This window comes from Fibroporia radiculosa (assembly GCF_000313525.1).
Source record: "Fibroporia radiculosa TFFH 294 genomic supercontigs, scaffold2644, whole genome shotgun sequence".
Lineage (NCBI taxonomy): Eukaryota > Fungi > Basidiomycota > Agaricomycetes > Polyporales > Fibroporiaceae > Fibroporia > Fibroporia radiculosa.
Window position 1 is genome coordinate 1 of NW_012133357.1, and position 24473 is coordinate 24473.

The following is a 24473-nucleotide window of genomic DNA, read 5'->3' on the forward strand; positions in this document are numbered from 1 at the left end:
GATGGCGACGGAGGAGCTGCGGCCGTGCGCGCACCGGGTGTGCGCAGCGTGCCTCACGAGCCTCGGTGCGGATGCGTGTCCGTGCTGCGAGCAGCCCGTGCTCGCCCGCGTACGCTTCGCCGCGCCGATGCCGATGCCGGGCCAGGAGGCGACGGATGGCGTCGCGTCGGGCTCTGGGGATCCGAGTATCGTCTTCGTGAAGTAGGGCCCAGCGGCGTGGTGTTGTAACCCATTCCCCACTTTCATGCTATGATTTCGACTCGGGCTTGATGTTGCTTTCCCTGGACATGTATTTATCCGGACTTTATGGGTGCTCGGTTCGGATTTACCAAGTCTGCGTGAAACCACTCGATCGTGGCGGTTTTGGCTAGCACACGAAGACTGGCGACAGTCGTGTTGTTGAACTTCTGAATAGTCATCTATAGATACGCCAGTATCAGTTTTGATCGTCCATAGCTCCTTCGGGCTTGCAGGACATCCAGACACTCCAGAACCGCTCACAGTGAGGATGCCATTGGTAACGATCTACTACATGTGTTGTTGTAGAGTTACCCGACGCTCGACGATTTTGTCCCCTCGACGTCCTCTTCACTTGGCCGGACGGATCACCTCCTGCTTCGGCCACTTGTCGAACGTGCCGGCGGAGCTGTACATCGGAACGTATTCCGAGCCATTTCCCTGCAGACGAGGTAAGCCGGCCAGACCACGGCGAATCATGCACCACTCACAATCATCGCAAGAGGGAATCCTGGATCGAACGGCAGCACGCTCTCCAAAAACGTGACATGTTCTGGAGTCAGGGCGACGTCGAGCCCTGCAATGTTGTCCATCAGATGCTCGACTTTGCGTCCTCCGACGATGGGGAAGACATAAGGCGTCTTCTGCATCACATATGCGATCGCGACTGTACGCTACGAGTCAGTCTATGCTGGGATTGCGTATAAGTAGAAGGGGAGCACGCCTGCAGTGATGCTCTTCGCGCCTACTTCTTTGGCGACCTTCTCCAGCGCTTGACACAGCTTTCTCTGTTCTGGAGTGCGCTCCCAATCCGGTCCAGTGATCGTGCGACCTAGTATTTCCCGAAATGTGTGCGTTTAGATTTCATGAGCATCTTGAGGAAAAGAATGGCACTCACCATACTCACCAGTCTGCCGCCGACGCTCCTCCTCTTCGTCGGTGCGGATTTTACCTGAGGCCAAGACGTTCCATGGCGCAAGTGCCATTCCTGCATGCGCATGCGGGTTAGTGGCGGGAGGTTGAGACACCGGCTGACACGAACCCTCAGCGAGAGCCATGGGGATAATGTCACGCTCAAAGTCGCGCTGAAAAATGCTCCATGCTCCTTGATACACGACGAACGGCGTCTTGCCATTCTGCCTGGCGTACATGTTCGCCTTGGACACGACCCAAGCAGGCGTGTCCGAAATTCCCTGCACAGTGCTCTAGTCAGCTATGGTGAGACATAGCACGCAGCAACGTGGCACCAACCAGGTAGAGCACTTTGCCTTGCGCGACGAGGTGGTGCAGGCCGTTCATCACTTCCTCGACGCCGCACGACCAGTCCCACTATAGCTTTGAGCGTCAGCGGTAGTGTCGGGTGGCGATACAGCTCAGCATACCCAGTGCAAGTAGAGAATGTCGATATATGTGGTGCGCAGCTGCCTCAGCGACGTCTCGACGGAAATGTGGAGCGATTTCATATTATTCCCCACATAGCTCGTTTTCTGCGGAATGTTCGCCGCGCGCTTGAAGTTCGTCGTATACTGCGCGGCATCCGTCCCCAACATGAGCGCATCTCCGTTGCATAGCGCCGTCCGCACGCACCTTTGTGGCGACCACCATCTGATCGCGCACCCCGCGGCTCTCCATCCACTCGCCAAGGAACACTTCTGACGAGCCTTCCTGGTAGTTGTTCGCCGTGTCGATGAAGTTTCCGCCGGCCTTGTAGAACGCGTCTAGGAGCTCGAAGCTGCTCTCCTTGTCCATCTGGCCCATCCCGAGTTTGGCCCACTGGTCGCCGATGCTCATCGCGCCGAGACAGATGGGGGACACATGCAGCCCTGCGAGGGGCGCGAGCTGGCGGTGGCGGCCGAGCTTCGTCTCCGGCTCGGGGGCGGGGACCCAGAATGACGAGAAGCGGCCTGTGGACTGGGACATAGTGGGCAGGGGTCTTTTGTTGTAGAGGGTTAGGGGTTTGAATGTCGAGATCGTGAGCAGGGCACACTGTGGGTACAAACTACGAGGGGGGACATATACCTTTCAGACACACATACGGTGCCGAGAGTGGGTGCACTCTAGAGTCAGATCGCGCTCCGCGGGCTTTGTAAAACCATTCTCTCGGAAGGGGCGATTGCTGAGCGATGGCAGCGGAAACGCACGCATTGGGGATTCCTGTTACGCTGATTCCTCTGATCAAGTGACGACGAGTTAAACGACGTTCATAAGCTGTCCCAGGGCTATCCTTGTCTGGATGAGACGCTGCGTCGAATACGGAAAGGGGGAGATATGGCAAGCTGGCGTAGAGTTATAAGTTTGTAGCAGAAGAGGATTTACTGGATATACAGCGTGCGTTATCTCGAGAGTGACTGAGAGACGCACTAGAACTCGGTATTCGAGTGGGTCACTCTCGGAGATCGTGCATGATGGAGCTGGGAAGCACACAGAAGGAGGCCTGGGCAAAGGCATGTTGGACCGCAACTCATGCGAAACGATAAGCCGTCAATGCCGGTGTAACAGCCTAGAAATAGTTTGGAAGATGAGCATAAGTTCAAATACGTATCCAGGTTCAGTGTAACCGACAGGCATGTCGTCAATGTGCATCAACAGCATCGTCGGCAAGCAGGCCTCCCGCTTTCATTGCGCTCCTCCTTGGGCAGGAGCTTGGGATACATAGTCGCTATGACCACCAAGATGTGTTCCGAGATTCGTTCCGAAAGCAATCGAATAGGTGAACTTACCGACTCGGAGTGTAGTGACTGATGAGTAGGCTGCACTCTGGTCATCTAGAGACACCTTAAATCAGCCTCAAAATGACTGTTCACCAGCACCAGTATGTCAATGTCTCGGAGGTTTGAATACAATCGTCATCCCGAGTCTTTCCAACAAGTCGATGCTGGAGAGTGAACACCACGCCTGCCCTATTCAGCTCCCGGCAACCGCCGCTACCGACGAGTCCGCTCGCGGTTCTCAGGCTTCTTGGCCTCAGTCGTCACCAGGATGGCCGGCCCAACGGCCTCTGCGCCCCAGACGCTCCTCCAAGTCGTCCAAACCTGCGACAACTTCACCGTCGACCACAACGACCCCGCCGCAGAACCTCTCGTTCCATGGCGCCTCGCCGCCGACCTTTCTTCTCCTGCCATAGGGCTCCTCCGCCCTGCCATCGTAGCCCAGCTCCGTGAAGAGAATACACGCGCCAGCGACAGTCCGAGCTGGGAGTTTGCAGAGCACGCTGGACGCCTGTGCGTCGGATTCGCCCCACACCTCAAGACGTCCCTCGCGCGCACACGCGTGATGAAGGAGCTGTGCGAGCGCTGGCGCGACGAGGGACGATGGGCAGATGTCATCGGCCCGCGCAAATGGCGCGACGAAATGTATCCCGTGTTCCGCAACCCGTTCGGAGCGCACGACGCGCCCACCGCCGAGGCCCAGCTCGCCCAGCTGCTTGACCAGGACGACGCGGCGGACGATGGGGGGAACTATGCGTTCATGATGGAGCGCGCGGCGTGTGCGCTCTTTGGCGTCGTCACGTACGGCGTGCACATGTCCGTCTACGAGGCGGACGAAGATGCGCCCCGATCGTGCAGGATGTGGGTCCCCATGCGTGCAAGGACAAAGCAGACCTGGCCGGGCTATTTTGACAACTCGGTCGCTGGCGGCATCCCGTCTGGCCTCGGCATATTCGAGAGCCTCGTCAAGGAGTCGATGGAAGAGGCCAGCTTGGAGGAGGACATCGTTCGAGAGCATGCTCGCCCAGTAGGCACCATCAGCTACTTCTACAGGCATGTATGCGCAACTCTCGTGATCACAGCAGGTGCTGACGGACTCTGCATACTAGGACTCCTGCGGGATGGCTTCAACCGGAGGTAGAGTGAGTCTACCGTTCTGGCTGTTGTCTCGGGTCTGATCCTGCTTGCAGATATGTATTCGATTTGCGCACACCCCCGGGAGCAGACAAAAGCCGGTTCATCCCGAAGCCACTTGACGATGAAGTTGAATCGTTTGAGGTACGCCTTGCTTATCGGATGTTTTCAATGCCCCTCATCCTCGATCGGGTAATAGCTCCTTCCATTGGAAGAAATCGTCCAACGCATTCGCCACGGCCTCTTCAAAGCTAACACTGCGCTTGGTAAACTGTCGTTGAAAATTCTTGCAATCAGCTAACTAATTTGGCATAGTGATTTTGGATTTCATGGTCCGCCAAGGGTACTTGACTCCCGACGATGAGCCCGACTATCACGATATCTTGACTCACATGCACACTCGATTTGATTACGAAATATGGTGATGATCATTCCAGAATATGACCACAGAGGAGCGTACGGATAAGCCGCCCAATCACAGCCACAGACGGGGACCTCACATACGAGATCGTGTTCTGACCGGCCCAAGTGACACGGAGGAAAACCTGCACGTGTATTGCCTAACTACCCGTTCGCACTACCGGAGTTTGAGATGCCGCGGCAACTACGACCTGCGGCAACTTGGCCGGGTATGTCATGGGCGTTATACCCTATGTTACCTCCAGTATCGGAGACTTTGTGCACCGCACATGGACAAGAAGCATGCGCCTCGTCTGATCAGCACACTGGGCAATGCGGTACTATCAAGGCAGCCTCGTTCGACTTTGGAGAAAAAAGGCCGGCTGGAGACTAATAGAGCGGTCTCAATCAAGTCACCGAGAGGACGTTCAGCCAACCATTTGATATCTGTTCCGTGGTCTCGAGCCGACTTTAAAGTGCCTCCGTGCATAGTCAGAGTCAGCAACCGGGACCCGCTTGTCTCACCCATTGTGCGACGCGTCATCAGATTCGCGCGAATACATGGTACACGTGATCGCGTCGGATGCGATAATCAGCAATATTTGCAATTTGATTGGCTTTCCTCGTCTTTGCCTTTCTCGTCTTGCTTTATCTGTTGCTCCCGCCGGCAGAACTCATACAGATAGCATCTCTGTTACTGGGCCTAGTTCTACCACCGCACTCAGCATTAAATAGTCTCTCAATTCTGATTCTGTGAGCCTCGAGTCTCGCTGGGGATAGGTAATAGGAATCACGAAGGACTTCGTCGAAGCCATCTTGCAGTCTAGTACCAGACTATCCTTCGCAGGCATAGTCATGAGGCACCCACATCGTCATCGTCCTCACCAAACCAGCCGGAACGGCTTCCCGACCCCTTCGTATCGCGGAAGCCTCCTCGTGAACCTCGGAGAAATTCTGCCCTCTATCCTCACATATAAGACCAACTGAGAACAAGTCTCCCATTCGCATCCATCTCAGCACAGCATGTCGTTCTTCGTACCCCCAAAGCCTCTCACTACCAAGCTTGGCCGGCACCGCGCTCTCGCACCCCTCGCGGGCGTGCACGTCTCTCCAATCTGTCTCGGTGCAATGAGCATTGGCGACCAGTGGGCCAAGATCGGGATGGGCCAGATGGACAAGGAGAGCAGCTTTGCGCTGCTCGATGCGTTCTACAATGCGGGCGGAAACTTCATCGATACCGCTAACAATTACCAGGACGAGACATCCGAAATATTCATTGGCGAGTGGATCGAGAGCCGCGGGGTGCGCGACCAGATCGTCGTCGCGACCAAGGTGCGTCTGGAGATCGACCTTTGCGCGGCGATGGAGTGCCAATAGGCGCATATATGCGGATGATAGTATACCTCGAACTGGAAGCGCGCGGCGGACATTCCTCAAAAGTCGTCATATGTGGGCAACAACATGAAGTCGCTCCATGTTTCGCTGGAAGCATCGCTCAAGAAGCTGCGTACGAGCTATGTCGACATTCTCTATGTGCATTGGGTGGGTACTCGGTGTTGGCTTCTCTCCCACTGATGATACTGACTTTAAAACGCTCAGTGGGACTGGGAGTCTGGCGTGGAGGAAGTCATGAATGGCCTGCACCACCTCGTCGCAGCAGGAAAGGTTCTCTACCTCGTACGTCGTTGCCATTTTCACCACGGTGGACAATTGATATGGACATGGCGCACAGGGTATCTCCGACACCCCCGCATGGATCGTGTCCAAGGCCAATATGTATGCGCGTTTGACCGGCAAGACGCCCTTTGTCGTGTATCAGGGCGCATGGAGCATTCTCACGCGCGACTTTGAGCGCGATATCATCCCCATGGCGCGCACCGAAGGTACTGGCTCCGCATTTATTTGAGGTGCTCGACGCCTGATTGCTGGCTGTTCTTGGCGCTTATAGGAATGGCTCTCGCGCCGTGGAACGTCCTCCAATCGGGCAAGATCCGGACAGATGCAGAGGAAGAGCGGCGGAGACAGACTGGAGAGAAGGGTGGGTCGTGTTCATCATCGTCGATGTGGAGGTTCTGATGCCGGACAACAGGCCGAACGATCTTCAATCCCGAGTGGGAGCGCACCCCAGAGGAGCGCAAGGTCTGCCTCGCACTCGAGAAGGTTGCCAGCGAAGTTGGCGCACCGAGCATCACTGCTGGTATGCATTGATATTCAACTCAACGCGGGGTTCTGCCACTAATGAATATGCCCCACTGTGCAGTCGCGATCGCGTACGTGCTCCAGAAAACGCCTTACGTCTTCCCCATCGTCGGCGGGCGCAAGATCGAGCACCTGATGGACAACATCGCCGCGTTGGACATAACACTCACGCCCGAGCATATCAAAGAGCTCGAGAGCGTGCAGCCGTTCGACGTTGGCTTCCCTAGCTGGTTCTGTGTACGTGCTGTGTCTGGCATGCTATTTGCGGTGTTGCTGAAAGATATATGCCGGTTCGTAGGGCGATGGGACGGAGCTCCCGCGGCAGTATGCGCAAGTGGGACACTTCGACAAGTGGCCACTCCAGCAGGCGATCCGCCCCTCATAGAGGGTGGTCCAGATCATTCGGATGGCGGCGGAAGAGGTGGAAGAGGAAAGTTCATCACTTGGAGCCGCACAGAAGTAATAAAATACTTGTACAATACCCGGATTTCTGCGTGGAAGTGCTGTTATTCACGGACTGAGCTAAGAGCGCATGTCAATGGCATAGCGCGGGGAGGCGCGTATAAACCCTAATCCTGCCTCACTGGGCTGGTTCTCGGTTTTCTCTCCGTTTTATCTCATCAGATGCCTCGTCTAATCTCCTGTGAGCAAAGTAGACGATTTCTTCAGCTTTCGCTCTTGCAGGCTTCGGATATTTGTATCTAACGTCTATTGCCCCCTTCGTCGGGTGGTGGCAATTGATAGGCGTCTGCCGCTGCGGCAAGTCATGTCTATAACCAAATAAACCATAACCGTATCCATGAACGCATTCAGTTCTGCAAATTGTCGCACAATCTAAATGCTGCCCGACTACATCTAATGAAGCTGCGGAATGTACGACCGGCGGATGCACCGAAGAAACACAGACAGCAAACAAGATGAATGCCGCATCCTGAAGGCCTGAAGTATGAGTCATGAAGTTGGCAGTACGCCACAGACGCGGTCAAAGTCCATGCTCAAGGTACTCCCGCGTCAAAACGAGTACCATCGTCACGACAATATCATTCACAATTCAACTAGGGCTTTTTTTTGTTTCACTTCTCAGGCCTTCAGAAGATGGGCCACCATCATGGGTAGCGATTTGCATGCTCCGTCCTCATTCTTGATTACTATACAAGGCACTCGCCTGCCACGCCAATAATCCTCTTCACGAATATCCTCAGAAGATGAGTGGTGTTACCATAATGCGTTACTGATACACGGCTCCCACTCCTTCCATTGCTTTGCAGACAACGGCCAGCTCACTCGAGCTTCGCCGCGTACTTGTTCAACGCCTGCCGCACCTCCCCGGCTCCAGCTTTCACGGGAACGAGCTCTTTCTTCAGGTTCTATAACACCCCAGCAGGTCAACACGTCGTGAAGTTGAAAGCGGTAACCAGATCTCACCTCAATAACCTTCTTCCGGTTGCTATCGTTGGTTGTCTTGAGGACGTCGACAATATGATTGCTTTCTTCGATCACCTAGAGAGGCTGCTTCAATGTCAACAAGAGGAAGACAACGGCGCGACCTACGAGAGCTTCGATTTCGTTGAACGCGCCCTTCACACCTGGGGTACTATCTAGTTGGTATCTCTGCGAAGGGAGCCCTCCCTGAAACAGACGCATGTTTGTCAGGAAACGCAAAGAAACCGCTGGCGAAAAACGAACATCTAACAGGCTGTAGAATTCTGCGATAAGCCCCTTTACATCATTGTCATTCGTGACATCGTCTATCATCGAAATGAAGACTTCCACAAAGCCTGCAGGAGAGATACATCAAGGTACGAGTTGGAGTATAAGTAAGAGGTCTGACTTAGATACCAAGCCGAAATGGAAGAAGCAGCGTCGCGGGTATCTTGCAAGGTTTTGACCCAGTGCTAGATTTTACTGGTTAAAAATTCGTCGCGAAAGTATCATACCGAAAAGACACGTACGCTGCTGAACTGCTCTAAGCTAGCTTGGAGCTCTGAGACAAGTTGAAAATTGGCAACGTATTTACCGGCGAAGTCCGCAGCATCCCGTCTGGCACGAGCGACGCCCTTGTCGATGGTGATTCCCTCATCCGAAAGGTTATCAATCTTAGCGACGAACGGTCGTGGATTCGTGAGTGGGGAGATGTAACTCATTTTCGATCTTATCAGGAGACGAGCGGGGGCGAGAGATACTAGGGATGCATAGTATCATCGAACTAATATTTATACTGCGTGGTAGATCAATCGAACCTCCTTCCAAACCGAACTCCCGTATGAACTGGCTCAAGTTCCAAGTGACAGACTCCCCAGGATGGACCCGGACCCCGAAACCATACATACACCCGAACGCGACTAGAAATTCAGATATCAGCTTTGTCATTTTCACGCGCTGGGAGCTCTGCTGGTGGAGGTGCCATGCAGCCGCCACGCAAGTGGCTTGCTGTGCAAATACCTGTGGGTATTCGCATCTGGCCTTAAGCGTTCCGTCAGCGCCTTTCTAACATCCTGACCCCAGAAATCACCGCATATGAACGAATTCCATTCTAAGCGCCTTCCATGACATCTCGGAGTGAGGTTAACACCGATCTCGCAGGTATGCGTCTGCGATGAGTCAAGCAACCTGAGGCTTCTGTATCCACAGGAACGAATTCGCGAATGGGCATCCATTTCTAACGTCCGGCCTGCGCGCGTTCCATTCCAAATGTCTCTCCCATTCAATGTCGGAGTAGCCTTTACTCCACGAGATCACGCGTTGAATATGTCAAACAAGTTGCTCCGCAAACACGAGTCCACTGAGTATGGCCATTCTAACATTTCGTACCCCAGAAATCGTCCAGCTTGAACGAAGTCCATATCGAACATCTTTATGACATGTCGGATTGAATATTTTGCCGAACTTGCAGACCAGGTGCTGTGCGTTCGCGATGCCAACCGACTCCAGATATCAGTCAGCTTGAACGAATTCCATTCCAACCGTCTTACACGGTATGTCGGGATGGTTGACCGGTCTTGCAGGTTAGATCATGAGAACAGCTGGGCATGTGCGAGAACTTCGGTTCGGTTTGACGGAATCTCCACGAATTTCCATGGGCCGTTGCTGTAATCCTTTGTATAAGAGCTGTGCTCTGACATCTGGCTTCACCGGCACTTTCGCTTGCACTTATCTCTGATCTATTCGACATGGCCACCGTTGCAACCCTCAGCGTTGTAGATGCCCAAAAAGTCATTGACACTTGGGCAGCGACGGGTGGACCTACTGAGCAAGAAAAAATCAAGTGCGCGAACGCTGCGCTTAACGAACTAGATGACGACGATCAGGTCAAGAAATTTCAAGACAATGTTAAGCAGGTCGGTGTTTGGGCCAATCAGCTCGATACAGCCTTCGACCATGTAACTCGCGGCTTCGAGAATATGGTCGAGAAACACGGCGAGGACTTCCCGGATATTTCTGCCTACCTCCACGAATGGAAAGGCTACAAGGGGGTGAGATTCGGCTTCCGTCTAGGTGACACATCTTGACATTTTCAACGACTAGAATTGGGTGCAATATCTGTCGGAGTCGCGCGACGTTGCGTCCAAAAACATCACACTTCTCAAACGTGCGTTGCACATAGTATATCTCGGAATGCTATTCATGATTTGGTACAGGCTTTGACCAGGTTTTTCTTGACATGGTGGAAAACATCCAGACCAATCAGGATCGCCTGGATGCCACGAAGGAGCTCCAACAATTTATTGTTCGTTTTCCTCTGTCACCTGACTTACCATCGTCATTGACGGTTCTTTTATAGGATGAGAAACATGATGATTCTGTGCAATTGTCCCAAAACTTCCTCAACCTGAAACGTGATATCGAGGCCTTTGTCGGCAAATTTGACCAGTGGATCGTCGACAAGGGGGTTGAGCTAGAAGCACAGGCGAAGAAATTGAAGGATAAAATTACGAAACTTCAGGGGGAAATCGAAGCGTAGGTTCCCTCCTATTATGTCATGGTCGGGGCTAATGGAGAATATCCGTAGTTTGGACAAGAAGGTTTGCTTGCATTCAGCGTCTGATTCCGCCAGCTGCTGGCTGAGACGTTTCAAATCAGATCGTGGTTGCCACTATTGCGCTTGTGGGCTCCCCGCTCCTTGGCGTACGTACATATCTCTGTCATTTGACCCTATTCGTGACGATAGTTTTTCACAATCTTTTTCAGATTCTCGGAATGGCTGTCGCCGGCACTGTTCTCGCTGTATACAAGAGACAGCGTGATGGTGAGTGCCATCATGCTCATCTACTCTCGCCCTGAAACCATCTTTACACCGCCTTTTAGATAAAGCGAGAGAACTTGGAGGCAAACTAAATGCACTTGCGGACATAAATCGGAAACAGGAAGCTCTAGCTCATCTTAAAACTGAGTTTGATGGCTTCAAGCCTGATATCGCGTTGATTTGCGAGAAGCTGGTCTTATTTGCCGAAATATGGTCTTCGGTGGGTCTGCTCGTTCAATACCGATGCTATTATCGGCTAACATGAACAATATCATTAGGTTCGTAGCCAAGCCATACAATTCCAAGAGCATATCAAGGGAGGAATGGCTGCGCTTTCGAATCCTGTGAGCTTTCACTTATCCCATGTATTCATGAGTTTCTGAATTGATTTTGTTGCAGAGGTTCAAGATGGAGGTTCGATTAGCCAGAGCAGTAACGAAGCCCCTCATGGAAGGTCTGGCGAAATATGCCTCCGAACTTGAGAACCGTGGTAAGGCAAACGAGTAGTCCTTGAGATGATGAAAGATGATGTATTACATACTCTCGCCCTCGTTGTGGCGTGAACGTAGAATATGCTCAGTGTTGCTTTTCTTCTGATAATTCCATATAATCCCCTCGACGTCCGAATGGTCGCCTCAAGACTGTGAACTTGAAACTCTGTTCTATCTTGGTGGTTTTTGCCTTCTGCCATTGCTAGGGACATTTCGTTTTAAAAGAACGCCTCGCATGTTTTTCTACGTGAACAAGATGGCGGTGAGAGATTACTCTGACATCTGTTACAAGTGCTAAGTGTTTTGACGTAACGGAACCGGGATGACTGAGGTCACGCCAGAGCGAAGGCAAAGAATCATTGCTCAGACCCCATTTGATTGAAGTTATACCGGTCTCGCTCCTAATGCGTTGTGGTGGGCTGAGGACGAGGCCCACTTGGTTGACTCGGATCGTGGATCCACGTCGGACTGCGAAGCAGCACTAGGCTTTGCTTTCAACGTCCAATGTTCAACGTTGAACTTTTGCAATCGTTCTACTCTACTTACCTTTTGATATTGTTCGTGGAGCACTTGCATTGATACGAAGTGCCTAAGTATCCATCACACTACTACAGCAAGCGATTTGAACTAGACAGCAAGCGTGTCACATTATTGTTATGACTCCGATACGGTCCCTGAATTGATGCTCTAAGGCGACGAGTGGTGCGTCATATTATCTCCGATATCTCTCAACCGTTCCAACAACATCTCTCTTCTCTGCAGTTTGTGTCGCGAAATGACCGCTCCACTTAACATTATGAAATAAGCGAGGAGTGAACAATCTCTAGTGGTGCTACATGAATGGAACTCGAGACGGTTATTGTGCGTTCTCATGGATAATCAGAAGTCACGACCTTTTCATTAAGCTCCAACACGAATTTGGGGTATCTCAAATCGAACTGTTCGAGGGCTCTGAAAGTTCTGGCAAAGAAGGAAAACTCCTACCAATTATCCAATACACTGTTGCAGATAAGCGTGCATTCCCCGTCGGATGGATCACTCACTTTCTAGACCACATGGAACTGTATTTGCGCTATTCACACTCGCAAATTGCTGTGGTTCGTTTCGAGCCGCTACGACTGCGGCGAGGGTCACCCTCGATTCGGCGACAAATTCACTCCAGTTCAGGAGCAAAGCTACCCGAAAGCACATGCTCCGTTTGAACATTCTGACCGCGGTCCGCTCACGTATGTTGTTGGTAAGGAGGCGTGCAGTTGAATTAGTCGAAGCGATATTGCATGGAATCCCGGCTGCTCTCCAGCTCCGCTTTTCCACAGATTTGGAGATCGTTTGTTTGGAGCATCACCGGACTCGTCTCAACGTTTGAATAATGTCCGTCCATCCATTCTGGTTGCCAGTGCCTGACAACTTCCCAGCAGCCGGTGAAATACTGTGGGCAATCAACATGTCTTTACTAACATTATATCAATCGATACCTCAGACAGCGTTGGCTCGATGATTTGAGAATTTAATTATCTAAGTCGACATGTATTTAGCTTGCCTTGCTTAATACGGTCAATGCTGTCGACATTCTGGGGGATTTCCAAAAACCACTCCAAATAGGACAAATGATCCGACAACGGTTCTCATTGTCCAACTCCAGAAGCTCCATTCGGGGATCACCTAATACTCCAACATTCCTCGCTTGTAGCCGTACTTCCAAGTCGAGTGTCCAACCATACGTCGGACTTGTGATCATAGCGATAATTCGTGATAGATCACATCGCATACACGATCATGCAATCGAAAGGTCCACCAGTGCCTTCCAATCCTTTCAGACATGCTCGCAGACTTTAGCTTCAGATTGGAATTACTTCGCGTTAATGGGAGTTCGGAAAACTTGAGCCCTCTGGCTCAGCATGAAGTATCAATTCGGTTCAGCTGACAATCCAATTCAGTACATTGAAGGTGCCAGAGGACCTTGAGTTCATCTCGGCCGCCATCTTGCTCGTATAAAAGCTCGGTTCACTCAGCCATTTGGAATACAGTGCCATTGCCTTACACAACCCCCACTCGTATTCGCGTACTTCAGCCTCCTTGCGTTAGATATGACGACTATATCTCCACCATCTTACGAGGAAACCCTCGCCGAGGCCAAACGCTTGCTAGCCCAACCTCTCACCGCCGACGAAAAAATCGAATTCGCCAAAGAAGCCATAAAGGTCCTCGAAGACGACGAGCAGGTCGAGCAATTTGAAAAGGACATCGAGAATGTTGGTACAGCTGCTATTCAGATTGACCAAGCCTTTGACCGTGTCAATCGCGGCTTCAAAGACATGGTCGACAATCGCGGCCGCGATTTCCCAGAGCTTGCCGGCTACAAAAAGGAATGGGAAAGCTATAAGGAGGTGAATTTACCAGCCATTTACCATCCTCCCGTCAAGTTCGCTCATATATAATTGTTTCTAGCGCTGGGTCAAGTACCTGTGGGACTCCCGGGATGTAGCATCCGAAATGAGTGCAACCCTCAAACGTATGACCCAAGTTGTGTCCGCGGGTTCTACCTTTTGACGGCCCTTATTTGTAGGATATGACCAAGTCTTTCTTGACTTGATTGAAAATATAAAGACTGATAAGGACCGCGAGGACATAATCCAGGAGCTTGCACAGTTCAGCGTAAGTTCACACGAAGATTCTAGATTGACGCGCTTTATTGACTATTTGCCGTGTAGGGAGAAAAACACGGAACTGCAGCGCAAATGGCGATCAATTTCAGGAACCTCGAAATGGATGTCAGACATTTTGGCGAGAGATTTGAAGCATACCTAGAACAGAAAAAGGTGGAACTCGACCAACTAGCGACAGATTTGAAAGTCACGATCGATAAACTTCAAGGACAGATTTCAACGTGCGTATTCTTGTCTCACTTGACGCTGTTTGTGTCAATAACTAACGCATCGTTGCAGCTGGAATGAGAAGGCATGTTTTCCGTCCTTTTAAGATTGTTTGGATAAACTTACGAATATTTATTGTACATCTAGATTACCGCCACTCTTGTTGCAATGGGTGCCACCTTAGCATTTTCAGTATGCTTCCAATTCTTGATCCCGTGAGATTAAATAACGGTTCTTTTTGGCTGCACAGTTCTGGACGTTGTTCGTCACCGGTTCAATTCTCGCGTACTTTATCACCCATCGCAACAGTAAGTGCTAAAACTAGGCCGATGATGAGAGCTGGTGTCCGAATGCTTTGTCCGCACTTCTAGCAGCCGAAAGGGACCTCAACGCTAAGAAGGCCGAACTTGCAGAAGTCAACCGCAAGCAAAGGGCATTGGCGGAACTCAAGACCAAATTTGACGGTATGAAACCAGACATTGCACTTATCTGCGAGAAGCTCGTGATTTTCGGCAACATTTGGCAGTCAGTGAGTCGCCCATGTTCACTCGACCGAAAGCATTCTGTGCTGATACAGTCGATATCAGGTCAGCGCTCAATGCGCGGCTTTCGGAAAGCATCTCGAGAAAGGTATGGATGCCCTTAATGACGAGGTAAGGACCCAAATTGAGCCTTGTATTGAATGATTGAGCTAACCGGAGCAACTAGGAATTCCGGTTGCAAGTCAAGCTCGCTAGGAAGACGTGCACTCCTCTTCGTAACGGGCTTACCAGATATGCGACGTCGCTCGATAAATCTCCTCTCTCCCAGTCCTAAGCAAGGCACGGGCGACTCGGAAGAGAACCCACGAGGATCCTGTTTGTTTGTTGTGAATTACGTTGTACTATTACATCCGGCATCCCTGTCAAATATGAATTTGATGATTGACCCATACACGCTACCGCTCACCTCTGATCCGTGTGCTGAAGATTTCTCCTCAGGCGAACGCAAAAGTAATTAGCGTGGAAATCAGATTTGGCCCAGACATTTGAATGACACTCGAATGAGCTCAAAGCTGGTCCAGCTCGACGTCTGTATTATAGGACGCGGACACCTCACGGTACTGTTGCGGTCTGTACATCCTCCCATCGTCGGTGGGTACAACGTAGGGCACTTGATGGTAATCAATTCCGCGTTGAACATTGCACCCGCGCCGAGCTGATTGAGGAGCTCGAGAGTGTGTGGTCTCTCCAACTGGCTCTACGTGCGCACTGGGTGTACCGGTCTTGCGCGCTACTATACAATCGTGCTGATAGACACGAGATGGTTTGCGGGGTGATGGAACAGAACCCCCATGGCAGCATGCGCAGTGGACACTTTGATGAGCGGCCGCTCAGCAAGTGATTTGCCCCTCATACGACCCTCATAGAAATTGATCTAGATCGTCCGGATAGCGGCGGCAGGGGTGGAGTGTTCATTACTCGAAGCGGCGCAGAAGTAACAAAACACTCGTACAGTATTTAGTCCTCTACGCAGGAGCATAGCGCCCACGGCTGTTACAGACGGACTGAGCGCACTCCCACTAAAGAGTACATGCCATCGATACCTGTCCCAAGGCTCACACAGGCTAGGATACCATGAATGTTACTTACTGCGAAAAGAGAAGCGACAAGCGATAATACATCACAATTCCTGATTTGCCATCCACCGGTTGATCATCTCCATGGAGGCTTTAGGCTTGTCATACGGTGCCTGGCACGCAGCAAATGCAAGATACAATCAGTCGATCGAGCATGTGAAACTTAGCCTGGAAAGCTTTACCAGATGTCCAGCTCCGTATATTGAAGCAAACGTGAAGTTGCCTGAAGAGCGCGTCGCCCCAGCAATCTCACCATCGACATACCAATCAATCAACGGTTGTGCCGCGAACTTGTCTTGGCCCGTCCACTCTAGTGCGAGTGTCATTCGCTCAGAGCCAATCTGCTCGCCCCACCGTACCACAGAACGGACACATGAAGTCAAAAGTGACAGCGCACTAAACGTCAGCACGAGCGGCACAAGAAAAAAAATAGCAGCGCGCGCACCCAGTTGCACACGTAGTCGTTCGCACCGACATAGATCAGCGCGCGCACGCCGCGCTCGAGCAGTGCCGCGATGTAGAGCTGGGTCTGGAACAGCTCATCCTGTTTCGCCAAGAACGCATCAAAAATCTCTTTCTTGCATCCTACCCACGTCTGCGGCACGGACGGGTCGACGCCGAGGAGTGTGCGGATGTCCGTGCGCGAAAGGTACGCGGAAATATCTCTGGGAACGTGGGCAGATGAGTGGTCTAGTGCAGCGCAAGTGCAGAGGCGCACTTCATACGCACTTGGTAATGGGATAGCACATTGTGTCATCGACGCCACCGTCGCTGGGATCACAGACACCGTCAGTGTCTCGTGTGCTCTGGATGTGCATCTACAGAGACATACCATTGTCTGCCCAGGTAGTACGGGTTGTAGTCTGCCTATGTCAGTGGGGGAAACACAAAGGCGGGTGGATACCTACTGCGTGCATAATAGGGCGCGTCAAGTTCCGCGAGGCAGAAGAGGAGGGCGCCGTTGCAATCGATGCTCTCGAATTTATCGAGACAGGATGTCTTCAGCATATCTTCGCAGCGGCCTAGCTGTGGTTGCACTTGTAAACAGGCACGAAGAGAAGATCATGACGATATGCCACGTACCGCCTGTTTCATTCTCACACACGTACTACGAAACACGTCCGTCTGGTCAGTGGACATAAATGGTACAGCTGATGCATACCTGATATCTTGTACCGGCGCAGCTAACGGGTTGCTGCACTGGATCTCGTAGTACGAAGGGATCATCGTTGCCCAATTTGTCAAACCATTTCCTTGTTGTTTTTAAGCTACAGATGATTCGTCCATTGTCTATAAACTTACCGATCATAATGGACGTCAGGTTGATAGGCGTCATACCGGCCTCAATGAGCTTGGTGTTCTGGTCATATACTGCAGACGCAAAGACCGGAATGTAACGACCCTGGTGTGCGAAAGGCTCGAAGCTGACATTCGAACGAGTGCAAGGGTATGGAACGTACACCATAGGACTCGCCGGCCATGTGGAATCCGCGACCCTTGAACTTGCTGAAGTGCTCGAAGAAGATGGCTACGAACGCGGCAACATCCTTCGCCGCTTCTGGTGTTGTGGTCTGCAAGATGGCATATATTCAGACGAATAAACGGGACGATAGTGTCACTGCGTACGACCGTTTCTCCGTACTCAGCGTAGGAGAACCCGACACCGACTGGCTGGTCAATAAAGAAGACGTTAGCGCGCTCGTTCCACGAGTAAGGGTTGTATGTCAAGTTGGTGGGGCTATTTAGTTTGCAGGGACCTGACATGACTGAGTCTTCAATACGTAGACATGAAATTCACGACATGTACCAAGTTCCATAAAGACACCAGATGAGGAAGAGCATCCGGGGCCTCCATTTGTCCAAAAGAGTACGTCATCTGTGTCAGGATCGTGTCTACTCTCGAAAAAGTAGAAGAATAAGTGACGGGCTTGGACGTCAATGTAGCCCGTATATGCCCTTTACGGGATATCAGCCCAAGTCTCGGGGAAGAGAATGATGGACGCACGCGACAGAACCGTCGCAAAAGTTGGACTTTTTGACGCGCACCGAGTGCTGAGGAAACACAGGATGACGGAGTGTCGTGAAGTCTGTGATCGACAACAGACTCAAGTCCTCCAGAGGCACGAACGAACTGGTGTTGTACGGCTCGAACACGCTGCCATTTACCGATAGGCCATTGAGATATGGCGGAGGCGAGAGACGCGTCTGAGCAGCGTTGGCCGCGGCGACCGCGAAGGTGGCGACAGTTAGCAAGAAAGCAGATAACATGTGAGCAGGAAAGGACTGCCTACTGGGAGCGACTTAAGTACATGCCAACGATGATAGGTACCCGCCTCTGTGTTCCAAGTTGCAGATCGCAATGTCCCATCTTGCCAAATTTGGTCAATTACGAGGACCCTGGTCACCCATCATCAGTCTTTCCGAAACTTTTTTTAATTCCTGATTCATACTCCCCATCCTCCTCCATACCGTGAGGTACTACTAACATGCAGATTAGTATCCATTTCAGGGGGTAGCGAAAGCACATACTGCTTACAGTAGATATACTCACAAACGCGACTAGTTGTGAGTCACAATGCGTGAGATGGGATAGAGACTGATTCGTGTCTACACCAGGTCTACACATTTTACGTTACCACTTCTTGCTCGTAGCAGAAACCTATCACCTGGGGCTCACTGCATATAGAGCACACATCAGGCGGTGCGTGCAGGCGAGCACAATCCCGATGTAACGCGCGCGACTCGCGCATGTCATCTACCAAGGGAGGCATAATGGCAAGCGATTGCTGTGGGAAAAACAGGGAATGTCACGCATATAGTCAACTGGAGTTATAAAATCAAGGTTATTGTCGTCGGCTGGATGCCGGGACTTGTCAATGTCATGGCAGGATGCGTGATAGTGCGAGAGTGTGCTGTTCTTCGTCTTACATAGGGCACATTGCTATACGTACTCGATCAGAGGTGGTAGTGACCCGCTCGGCACACTAGGCCAAATAGCTTTCACTCCCCAATGCTCAACGCGCGGACGGACGCTTCATCGACACCACTTACAATTACCAGGACAAGTTATCAGAGATGATTGAGAGTCGCGAGTCGCACGACCACATCATCGTCACCAACAACAAACCTTCCGCAAAAGACGAGCTACGTGAGGAACAACATGAAGTTGCCCCACCTCTTTGTCAATTGCATACCGCATATATCTACGGTCTTGACTTGCATTAGGTGAGTCAGATTATATCTGTACCTTATACCCTCGCTGATGCTCCCATTCGTAGCGGGACTCATTATGCGGCATTGAGGAAGTGATAAACAGCCTGCACCACCTAGTCATACAAGGGTAAACATTCCATCCGGTTAGTGTTGCTTCCCTACGGGTTCAGTTTCACTATGGTATGGAGCAACCTTAAAGAGAACTTCCTACTTGGATCGTGCTCAATGCGAACATGTATGCCAAGTAGACAAACAAGCCACCACTGTCATGCATCGAGGTTGCGAGTCATAACCATTTTGCAACATGACCTCGAACGCGATCTTACGTTTATTGCCTAGGCTGAGGGTTCGTGTGAACTCGGACATAAATATCCTTTCGCTGACCTGGAGACATCATCTGCTGAGAATCACAAGCGGCCAGAATCTTGGGTGCCGCCGGCAGACGGAAGTTGATAGTCATGAGAGTGAGGTAAGTAGGCTACGCGCTGGCGTCTCTGCCGATACGTAGTGGAGTTGCCATATAAGGCAAGCAGTAGAGAGACAGTTTTGAAAGTATTCTAATCAAGCTGTATACTTGGTTATAGTTCTTGGATGTATACTCTACAACAAGACGTCGATTTCAAAGACGAGAACAACTGCACTTGGGCAACTCATCGTATTGCATCTGGGACCCACCCTCGGTTCCGGCGGGCCCCGGCCAGTGGCAGGCAGCTGCGCCTGCTTCAGGAAAAGCTCAAGCCAATGCACCGCCGACGGCCAACGTAAGTATTGTTTAGTATTGTGCCGCCTACGCATGCGTAGTCATGTGGCATCATCGATATCGCCATGGTCCCCACTCATCCTGCCGGAGCGGCTGACAGACCCCGTCGTATCGCGGAAGCGTGAACCTGAGAAAAATGATTCCCTCACCCCAAGATAAAAGACCGACCGAGGACCAGTCTCCCATTCGCACCCATCTCAGCACAGCATGTCGTTCTTCGTACCCCCAAAGCCTCTCACCACCAAGCTTGGCCGGCACCGCGCTCTCGCACCCCTCGCGGGCGTGCACGTCTCTCCAATCTGTCTCGGTGCAATGAGCATTGGCGACCAGTGGGCCAAGATCGGGATGGGCCAGATGGACAAGGAGAGCAGCTTTGCGCTGCTCGATGCGTTCTACAATGCGGGCGGAAATTTTATCGATACGGCAAATGGTTACCAGGACGAGACGTCTGAGATATTCCTCGGCGAGTGGATGGAGAGCCGCGGGGTGCGCGACCAGATCGTCGTCGCGACCAAGGTACGTACGAGGATTGTCCTTTGTGCGCTGATGGTGTGTTAATAGGCGCATATATGCGGATGATAGTATACCTCGAACTGGAAGCGCGCGGCGGACATTCCTCAAAAGTCGTCATATGTGGGCAACAACATGAAGTCGCTCCATGTTTCGCTGGAAGCATCGCTCAAGAAGCTGCGTACGAACTATGTGGATATCCTCTACGTACACTGGGTGGGTAGTCGGTGCTAGAGTCCCTTCCAGATACAACGACGACTCTGACCCTTCCATCCATTGGCAGTGGGACTGGGAGTCCGGCGTGGAGGAGGTCATGAACGGGTTGCACCACCTTGTGGCAGCAGGGAAGGTTCTCTATCTCGTACGTCGATACTGTTCTCCATCACTACAGATAATTCCAATTGATGCGGATGGTGCATATAGGGCATTTCAGACACGCCCGCATGGATCGTGTCCAGGGCCAATATGTATGCGCGTTTGACCGGCAAGACGCCCTTCGTCGTGTACCAAGGAGCATGGAGCATTCTCTCGCGCGATTTTGAGCGCGATATCATCCCCATGGCGCGCGTCGAAGGTACTGGCCTCCCGCCCCAAAGTCCCTGATAGCTAATGGCTTTCCACTCCTCCTGCATATAGGGATGGCGCTCGCGCCGTGGAATGTCCTCCACGCGGGGAAAATACGGACAGACGCAGAGGAAGAGCGGCGAAGACAGACTGGAGAGAAAGGTGGGTCGTGCTCGCCTCAGTCGACATCTGTGCAGTGCTGCAAGATTTTGACACCGGGCGCGCAGGTAGAACGGTCTTCAATCCCGAATGGGAGCGTACACCCGAGGAGCGCAAGGTCTGCCTCGCACTCGAGAAGGTTGCCAGTGAGGTCGGTGCACCAAGTATCACCTCTGGTGCGCATTCCCATAGAATCCTGAGTTTTGCTACTGATGTCATGATTCTCACGGCAGTTGCGATCGCGTATGTACTTCAAAAGACACCATATGTTTTCCCGATTGTCGGCGGGCGTAAGATCGAGCATCTGATGGACAATATCGCCGCGTTAGACATTACGCTCACGCCCGAGCATATCAAAGAGCTCGAGAGTGTGAAGCCGTTTGACGTCGGCTTCCCTAGCTGGTTCTGTGTGCGTACTGTGTCTGATGTGCTATTTTGCGGTCATGTTGATGGACATGTGCTGATCTGCAGGGCGATGGGACGGAACTCCCCCGACAGTATGCGCAGGCAGGACACTTCGATAAGTGGCCACTCCAACAGGCGATCCGCCCCTCATAGAGGGTGGTCTAGATCATTCGGATGGCGACGGCAGAGGTGAAAGAGGAATGTTCGCCACCTGGAGTTAGTCACCGGACGTAACAAACACTTGTACGATATTTGAAACGCCGATACACAGAAGCACCGCACGGATGTTGTGCTTACACAAAGTGGACACGACTTCGCCTGAGTACATGCAAATGGTGAGTATCTCGTGGGAAGCCTTACACAGCGCCTGTTTCTTGTGTTCAGAATTATGGTGGGTAGTACTGGCCACTAGCGATGAGGGTGGATGAAGATGGGGTCGCTAGCGTTAATGAGCATGACGAGAGCAGTCATAACTGTGAGAAACAAGCAGAGAGTGCCAGTGAGTGAGAATAGCCAACAAATGGAGAGCTCGGTCAAACAATCTATTGTGACGAAGACATCAGAACATAATCAATACCATCATAACCTAATGATAGCGAAATAACTATGAGCACATCAAATGTACCAGCACAGTCTCATAGATCATACGGCCTAAATTAACCCCAGTCCGAGATGTACAAGTACTATAAAATATCGAGTGATGAAAGAGTGACAAAAGGTGTCATACGTTGTAAATGGAGCACAAATAAGGTTGCGCATACGCTCACGACCGTCGACGCCGATGATACAGACCACGCACCGTGTCCATTACACCGGCAGGCGTCCACGGCATTCGTGGCGAGTGTGCGCGCGGGGGCACGAAGTAATCTCCTGGCTCAGGGTGCGCCCGCGCTTCCTCAAGCCGGAGCGCGTTTCGCGGGAAGATCGCATCCAAGTACGCCGACGCACGTCCAACATAGCTCTCAGGCCCGTGGCAGATAAAATGGTACACAGACACGAGCGATTGCGACTCGAAGTCCTCCGGGAGCTCCGGGACGTCGGTGACATCGATGAAGAGACCCAGGACGGCCAGATTTGAGCAGTGCTCGGCAAAGTGCCGCAGCGAGCGCATGTGTGCGGGCGGGTAGTCCGTATCCATCGCGGCGCGAGGGTGGAGGAGCAGCGTATGGATCCGCGGGAACGCAAGGGCGATCGCGCGGTACCCCGCATCATCCAGGTCATAGTTGCGCGACCGTATCACGAACGTGGTGAGGCTCTTGATGCTTAGCAGCGGCTGCAGAACGTCGAGCGAGATAGAGCACAGCGGTGCGTGGACGTACTCCGGGTGACCGAACTGCAGCTGGAGGTCTTGCATGATTGGCGCGAACGGCGCAGCAGCAAGAGCCTCGAAGTAAGCAATCAAAGGCTGTGGGTTGTGCGGATGGATCTCTGAAGAGACTCTGAAGAACATTAGCCTTTCAGATCCCATGCGTTGCAGAAAGAGCAGCGAGGCCTGGTCTAGATCAAACATGTGCAGCGCGATAGACTTGAGTGCAGGGAAAGACCGCCGAGGGAGACAAGTGACGGTCCATAGGTTCAGCGCATCAGGCCCCAGGCGGATATTGGCAATCTCCAGACGAGGCATACGAGCCAGAGCTAGGAGAGCCTCAGACGTGATTGAAACCATTGAGTCAAACATCCGGAGGTTTGCTACGCAGATGATCGCAGAGAGCTTCGGGATGACCGTTGGAACGTGAATATAGTCGTCATAGCTAGGAACTCTGAGAATACACAGCTTGGGGCACCACTTGCGGACCTTGTCGAGAGCCTCAGCTAGTAGCCGCGCTTCCGAGGGCAGCGCTTCGTAGTGTAGCTCCAGTAAAGCCGGGTTGACAAACGCTTTACGATGCAGAAGTAGGCGGGAGACCTCCGGGAGCCCGTCAGTAAATGTGAATGAGGAGACTCGCGGGAACAGGCGGACTGAATGTGGTATACGCTGGAGGAAGTACTCAACGGCGCCACTCCGGACGTCCAGGTTTCCCCGCCAGGAGAAGCGCTTGATAAATCCGACGTAGTATTGCAAACGCGTCAAGTCGAGTTTTGCTGCTTTCACGCCCCACCTGATATCCTATATTTTGTAATATAATCGTCAGACAATGAAGTATAGCCGCTGACAAGTTGACGTACGAGTGCACGGCTGCCATCGCACCGTTGGACCTCATACCATTCGTGGCGTGGAAGTAACTTCACAAGCGGAGCGAAGCTATTGAGAGTCCCCCAAAGCACCTTGATCGCAGTAGGCTGAAAGGACCGACAGGTTATCGCGAGAGCGGCTACAGACCCCTTCCCACACCCGTCGCCATACAAAAGTCTCACAACTATCTCGTATATCTCGTCAATGAGCAGGCACCTGAAGCCAACCGAGAGCGCGTCGACCTCAAGCTTGGCCTCTTCAACTTGTGGGACCTGCATCGTCGTACGATAGGTCGTCATCTCGTTCGACTCTAAAGCAAAAAGTGACTTACTTGACGAGACTTGGTGCGGTTTCTGAGGCGCAGACGCATCTTGGAACGAGGCCTGGAGTGGCTCAAGGATGTTTGGTTGGTCCATTTTATACGGACCCCGCCACAATGGACGCGGAGACAGCCACAGTTGGACGGATTTGGTGCGTCTGCTCGGACGGCACTTGAGTGAGGTCATGCCACAAATGTACAAAGAGAGGTTGCGCGGCCTCCTGATATCGTGGGTCATGTCCTTGCGGCGAGGATGGTAGGACACATGGTCACAACGAGGCGTACTAGATGGCCGAACCTGATTTAATATCGGTGCCACAGTTCAGCCCTCGGGACCAAGTACACAGATACAAGTATGACATCGAGATTTTTTCTGCTTACCGTCTACATTCAGACTCCTACGGCAACAAAGCATTCCAAAAGGCCCCATGAAGTGCATTTTACACTGACCGCCGTTCTCGGCGGTAT

General features: G+C 52.0%; 10 protein-coding genes across 10 annotated transcripts; 6 read left to right on the forward strand and 4 right to left on the reverse strand.

The window, feature by feature from the left end:
• Positions 1 to 588: 588 nt before the first annotated feature.
• On the reverse strand, positions 589 to 2028 carry FIBRA_04107 (uncharacterized protein; the record flags this gene model as incomplete). Its single annotated transcript, XM_012325924.1, has 8 exons — positions 589 to 678; positions 729 to 911; positions 987 to 1069; positions 1145 to 1225; positions 1280 to 1430; positions 1489 to 1566; positions 1620 to 1763; positions 1825 to 2028. 8 exons carry the CDS (start codon positions 2026 to 2028, stop codon positions 589 to 591), a joined length of 1014 nt encoding a protein of 337 aa, XP_012181314.1.
• Positions 2029 to 3216: 1188 nt separating this feature from the next.
• Positions 3217 to 4504, forward strand: FIBRA_04108 (uncharacterized protein; the record flags this gene model as incomplete). Its single annotated transcript, XM_012325925.1, has 4 exons — positions 3217 to 4082; positions 4136 to 4223; positions 4279 to 4345; positions 4395 to 4504. 4 exons carry the CDS (start codon positions 3217 to 3219, stop codon positions 4502 to 4504), a joined length of 1131 nt encoding a protein of 376 aa, XP_012181315.1.
• Positions 4505 to 5501: 997 nt separating this feature from the next.
• Positions 5502 to 7062, forward strand: FIBRA_04109 (uncharacterized protein; the record flags this gene model as incomplete). Its single annotated transcript, XM_012325926.1, has 8 exons — positions 5502 to 5810; positions 5877 to 6020; positions 6078 to 6155; positions 6211 to 6361; positions 6427 to 6516; positions 6568 to 6675; positions 6739 to 6914; positions 6976 to 7062. The coding sequence occupies 8 exons, from the start codon at positions 5502 to 5504 to the stop codon at positions 7060 to 7062; spliced, it is 1143 nt and encodes a 380-aa protein (XP_012181316.1).
• An 895-nt stretch (positions 7063 to 7957) lies between these two features.
• Positions 7958 to 8821, reverse strand: FIBRA_04110 (uncharacterized protein; the record flags this gene model as incomplete). The annotated part of the gene is made up of 6 exons (XM_012325927.1): positions 7958 to 8044; positions 8103 to 8177; positions 8229 to 8306; positions 8364 to 8455; positions 8509 to 8572; positions 8630 to 8821. 6 exons carry the CDS (start codon positions 8819 to 8821, stop codon positions 7958 to 7960), a joined length of 588 nt encoding a protein of 195 aa, XP_012181317.1.
• A 1026-nt stretch (positions 8822 to 9847) lies between these two features.
• FIBRA_04111 (uncharacterized protein) lies at positions 9848 to 11427 on the forward strand (the record flags this gene model as incomplete). The annotated part of the gene is made up of 10 exons (XM_012325928.1): positions 9848 to 10150; positions 10203 to 10266; positions 10316 to 10404; positions 10459 to 10634; positions 10687 to 10699; positions 10758 to 10802; positions 10866 to 10923; positions 10983 to 11140; positions 11199 to 11264; positions 11320 to 11427. The coding sequence occupies 10 exons, from the start codon at positions 9848 to 9850 to the stop codon at positions 11425 to 11427; spliced, it is 1080 nt and encodes a 359-aa protein (XP_012181318.1).
• A 2071-nt stretch (positions 11428 to 13498) lies between these two features.
• FIBRA_04112 (uncharacterized protein) lies at positions 13499 to 14390 on the forward strand (the record flags this gene model as incomplete). Its single annotated transcript, XM_012325929.1, has 5 exons — positions 13499 to 13798; positions 13860 to 13923; positions 13978 to 14066; positions 14123 to 14298; positions 14357 to 14390. The coding sequence occupies 5 exons, from the start codon at positions 13499 to 13501 to the stop codon at positions 14388 to 14390; spliced, it is 663 nt and encodes a 220-aa protein (XP_012181319.1).
• Positions 14391 to 14452: 62 nt separating this feature from the next.
• Positions 14453 to 15100, forward strand: FIBRA_04113 (uncharacterized protein; the record flags this gene model as incomplete). The annotated part of the gene is made up of 5 exons (XM_012325930.1): positions 14453 to 14476; positions 14535 to 14592; positions 14656 to 14813; positions 14872 to 14937; positions 14993 to 15100. 5 exons carry the CDS (start codon positions 14453 to 14455, stop codon positions 15098 to 15100), a joined length of 414 nt encoding a protein of 137 aa, XP_012181320.1.
• Positions 15101 to 15946: 846 nt separating this feature from the next.
• On the reverse strand, positions 15947 to 18170 carry FIBRA_04114 (uncharacterized protein; the record flags this gene model as incomplete). The annotated part of the gene is made up of 14 exons (XM_012325931.1): positions 15947 to 16015; positions 16085 to 16212; positions 16262 to 16298; positions 16348 to 16567; positions 16632 to 16673; positions 16735 to 16765; positions 16811 to 16928; positions 16986 to 17010; positions 17065 to 17155; positions 17205 to 17304; positions 17363 to 17473; positions 17529 to 17659; positions 17710 to 17858; positions 17908 to 18170. 14 exons carry the CDS (start codon positions 18168 to 18170, stop codon positions 15947 to 15949), a joined length of 1515 nt encoding a protein of 504 aa, XP_012181321.1.
• A 1912-nt stretch (positions 18171 to 20082) lies between these two features.
• FIBRA_04115 (uncharacterized protein) lies at positions 20083 to 21666 on the forward strand (the record flags this gene model as incomplete). Its single annotated transcript, XM_012325932.1, has 8 exons — positions 20083 to 20391; positions 20458 to 20601; positions 20669 to 20746; positions 20809 to 20959; positions 21022 to 21111; positions 21177 to 21284; positions 21342 to 21517; positions 21580 to 21666. 8 exons carry the CDS (start codon positions 20083 to 20085, stop codon positions 21664 to 21666), a joined length of 1143 nt encoding a protein of 380 aa, XP_012181322.1.
• Positions 21667 to 22276: 610 nt separating this feature from the next.
• On the reverse strand, positions 22277 to 24102 carry FIBRA_04116 (uncharacterized protein; the record flags this gene model as incomplete). Its single annotated transcript, XM_012325933.1, has 2 exons — positions 22277 to 23620; positions 23680 to 24102. 2 exons carry the CDS (start codon positions 24100 to 24102, stop codon positions 22277 to 22279), a joined length of 1767 nt encoding a protein of 588 aa, XP_012181323.1.
• Positions 24103 to 24473: the final 371 nt, after the last annotated feature.